The 3,531-nt window shown below is 36.3% G+C and overlaps 1 protein-coding gene across 1 annotated transcript; it reads right to left on the reverse strand. All coding sequences in view use genetic code 12, as the record gives it.

The window, feature by feature from the left end:
• Nucleotides 1-2,594: 2,594 nt before the first annotated feature.
• CORT_0C04700 (hypothetical protein) lies at nt 2,595-3,531 on the reverse strand (the record flags this gene model as incomplete). Its single annotated transcript, XM_003868700.2, has 1 exon — nt 2,595-3,531. A coding segment is annotated over one exon (937 nt), but the record flags the coding sequence as incomplete, so codon positions are not given.

The raw sequence follows: 3,531 nt of genomic DNA on the forward strand, positions 1-3,531 counted from the left end.
GTTGTCAGAGTCTGGATTCAATCTATCATCTTCTTCCTCTTCCAAAACAGGGTTTACACCTGGAACCTGTGACATATGGGAGAGGTACCTTTTCAAGCTGTTGGTTGAAGCTGAGTCGTTATTTGTGAGAGTTTTTGCTAGTTGATGAACACCTTGAGCATTGAATCCTTGGTAGTCTCCAATAGAGTGATTGTCATTAGTATTGTTTTTTTTGGCCCCATTTTCGGACTGATTTGACGAGTCCTGGCTGGACCTTGGGTCATTCTCAGACATTGCAATTTGTTGAAGTCCGTACAGAAAGGAAGTTAGTAAGTATCTTATCAGGCCAGGTAGAATATGCTCTTGGTAATTAATTAAAATGGTACGGATCTGAGATTAGAACTTTCATTGCATAATGAAACGTAGTATATATATACGGAGATAAGGAAAAACATAAAAAAATCAGTCGAGACCCCCCTCTATGCCGTCAATGGTTTAATTGCTTCAAAGTATATGTAAAAACATTTTAGTACCGATGAGTTAGTTGGTTCCAGTCATTTTTTTGTTTATAAATAGGGTTACTCCATGCATAAAACATAAAAAATAGAGGAGCGCAAAACCAAGAAAAAAACTAATAATAAGTAATTCTTGAGTTACAAAACCAATCAAATTGGCCTCGGGGTTAAATGTCAATTTTACTTCAAATCAGTATGATTTACAATCTAAGAATATAAAAGTTGTTTGCAAATATGATATAGAAAAGGACTACATCTAAAGTAATTTTCAAACCAACCACCCAAAACTCATTTGAAATTTCAATCTAGGAGGCAAAAAAAGTAATGGAGGTAAGATACAAAAAATGAATATGTAGGATGTTCCAGTAGTAACACTTAAAAGAACCATTGTCTAATATTTTTTGTTATTCCATGGGTGGGCAGTTGGATTGTAGCTACATTATGGCTGTTCAAACTCCTCTGAGATTTTGAAGGCATATTTTATCAAAATGGAATTCACGGAATACAGTGACAAAATAGAAAAACAAATGCTAAAAATCACGGAGCTAAGGACACATTAAACAATGACTTTGATTCCATGCGTCTCAATTCTGCGTGGAGCTAATAGTATTTTAGTTTTTAAACATGGAAGTGGCGCAACTTGACCAATACGAGAGTTTATTGTTTTCTCTTTCTCCATATTGTTCCTAATTTTTTTAGTGCTCTGGCATGAGCCATCACACAAAACTAAGATACAATCAGATGATGTTTGAATTCTAGCTGACTAGATAGTGTTCTTTAAACAGTATAGCACCAAATGAAATCCAATTTGATTGGGTTCAAAATAAAGTAACACTCAGTTCCAAAAAATCAGAATTATCCGTTACTCAAACTGTTAAATCCGCAACAAATATTTATTTTAAGATTTGCAAGTGCATTTAGAGTAAATCTGGTACATTGCTGGTTATAAATAATTCCGATATATGGAAACCACTTCAAATAAAGGTGACTAACGAGAAAAAATAACAGCGAGCGATAAACACAATAATATTTGTGCAGAAGAAGTTACGTTATGGCACATGAATCTCTGTATTTGACTTTTGGCCAGATACAATGGGTTATGAACTTTCCATGTGAGCCGCGTTTACGCCTTTCTTTAACAATATGACTTTGTTATTCGGTTACAATCTTATTTTCGTATCGCAAATTATGTACAATGCAGATTAGGGATTATTTTAATGCCGATTGAAGTATTTGATTTTTTATATGGGCCACATTGTCAATTGGGTGATTAACGAAGGGGTTTGTCGCTTGTATGTTCATGCCTTTGCTACGAAACTTCAGAAACTCTTAGAATCGTGAGGTATGTCCCTGAATTCAAATCCTACTCAATGCGACAATGACTTGTTAGTAGCTTCCAGTCAACTTCCACCCGTTGTAATCAGAAACGCTTAACACGTTCATAAAGTTAGTAAATCTGATAAGTGAGTCTTTGGTGGAAGAGGGAATTTCAACGTGGTGGGACTGTTCTACAATATTTTGCTTTTCGACGCCGCTTAGATAGAATGAAATCTACATGAGATGTAACAGAACAGAGAGAATAGTTGACCAGCTTTAATATACATTTAGTTTGAGGTTGCTGAAAGAGCTAAGGAGATACGCCGATGGCAATGTAGCAAACCAGTTAGAGTTGACCCACCCTGTAACAATTAGTGAGGCAAAAGTAAAATTCTGGCAATATTTTACACGGCGTATACTAAGATTGAAGCCCTGAAATGTAGATGTTTCGTCCACATCAAACTTGCTTCTCGTGAACTGTGAAAGAGATATACGAGTAAATAATACCCATAGCATTCACTTCATACAGCACAATATTTTCGGGTTTGTAAAACTATTTGAAACTTCAAGTGAAAATGACAAACGCAAAAATCGAAAAACTTACTCATTTCGAAAGTGTAAATTACATTCTAGGTACTGAAACGCACAAGAGTTCCAATTTATGACTTTTAGAAACACTTTAAATTATAATCCTTAAGTAGTGCGTGTTCACGCAAAATATAAACAAATTCTACATAAATTATCTCTATGAACCAAATTTCATGGCTTCTATCCCTTCGACATCTACTTTTCATTATTCTTTTTGTTCTCCTTCTCCCTATTTCCTTTCGGAACTCTGGCCAACCAGTAAAAGAGTCCCGTCAAGACGATATTGATGGCAATGAAACAAACGACAAGACCAAAGTTTCTCCATCTTTCACTGTACCTTGCATTTACCGAGTTCAAATATGTATTCGTGTCTTTGACTTGACAAAATTGACAGCCATCTGTATCAACGATGTATCCACCAGCTTGTTGGAGATAATCACTCAAGTACGAAGAGCATGATTGTCCACTGGGTGGTTCAATTGTCAACAACTCCGCGTCATCACATTGAACTGATGTATTTGCCAATCCCGTGGCTAACATACCTTGGACTAAATAAGTGAAGGGGTTCGCACGGTACATGAAAATCCAAAATCGTGGAAGTTCTTCTCCGGTTTTAAGCACACCACAAAAGTTCAAGCACATTGTGAACAAAAGTGTGGCAAGGTTGGCAGCGTTATCGGCAAGCTCAATAAATGAGATACACAAAAGACCCATGGTGCTTGTGTAAACATAAAAACTGGTAATGAAAAGCCACATAAGGACACCTCTTTGATCAACTGCATCTGTTGGAACGGCATTGTTGTACAAACCAACTGGATAGTACCAGCAAAAGTATGCCAAAGTCCCAACAACAATTTGGTATGGCATTTCAGATGTAAGTTGAGCACTGATGAATGCAAACCAATTGAATGTTCTTGATGGAGCTTCTCTAACTTCATAAACATCTCTTTGCTTTACGTATTGTGGAAGTAATTGCTGAACAATGGTGTTGAACGGGATGAAAAACATGAAAATGGAAAACATTTGATTTTGTAAACCTTGCAATGACCTATCGGCTTTGAAGAACGAAAACCCATTGAAAAGGGAGGCAGAAACAACCAAGAATACTTTAGCGTAAATATAACCAGGTGAT

This window comes from Candida orthopsilosis (assembly GCF_000315875.1).
Source record: "Candida orthopsilosis Co 90-125, chromosome 3 draft sequence".
Taxonomy (NCBI): domain Eukaryota; kingdom Fungi; phylum Ascomycota; class Pichiomycetes; order Serinales; family Debaryomycetaceae; genus Lodderomyces; species Lodderomyces orthopsilosis.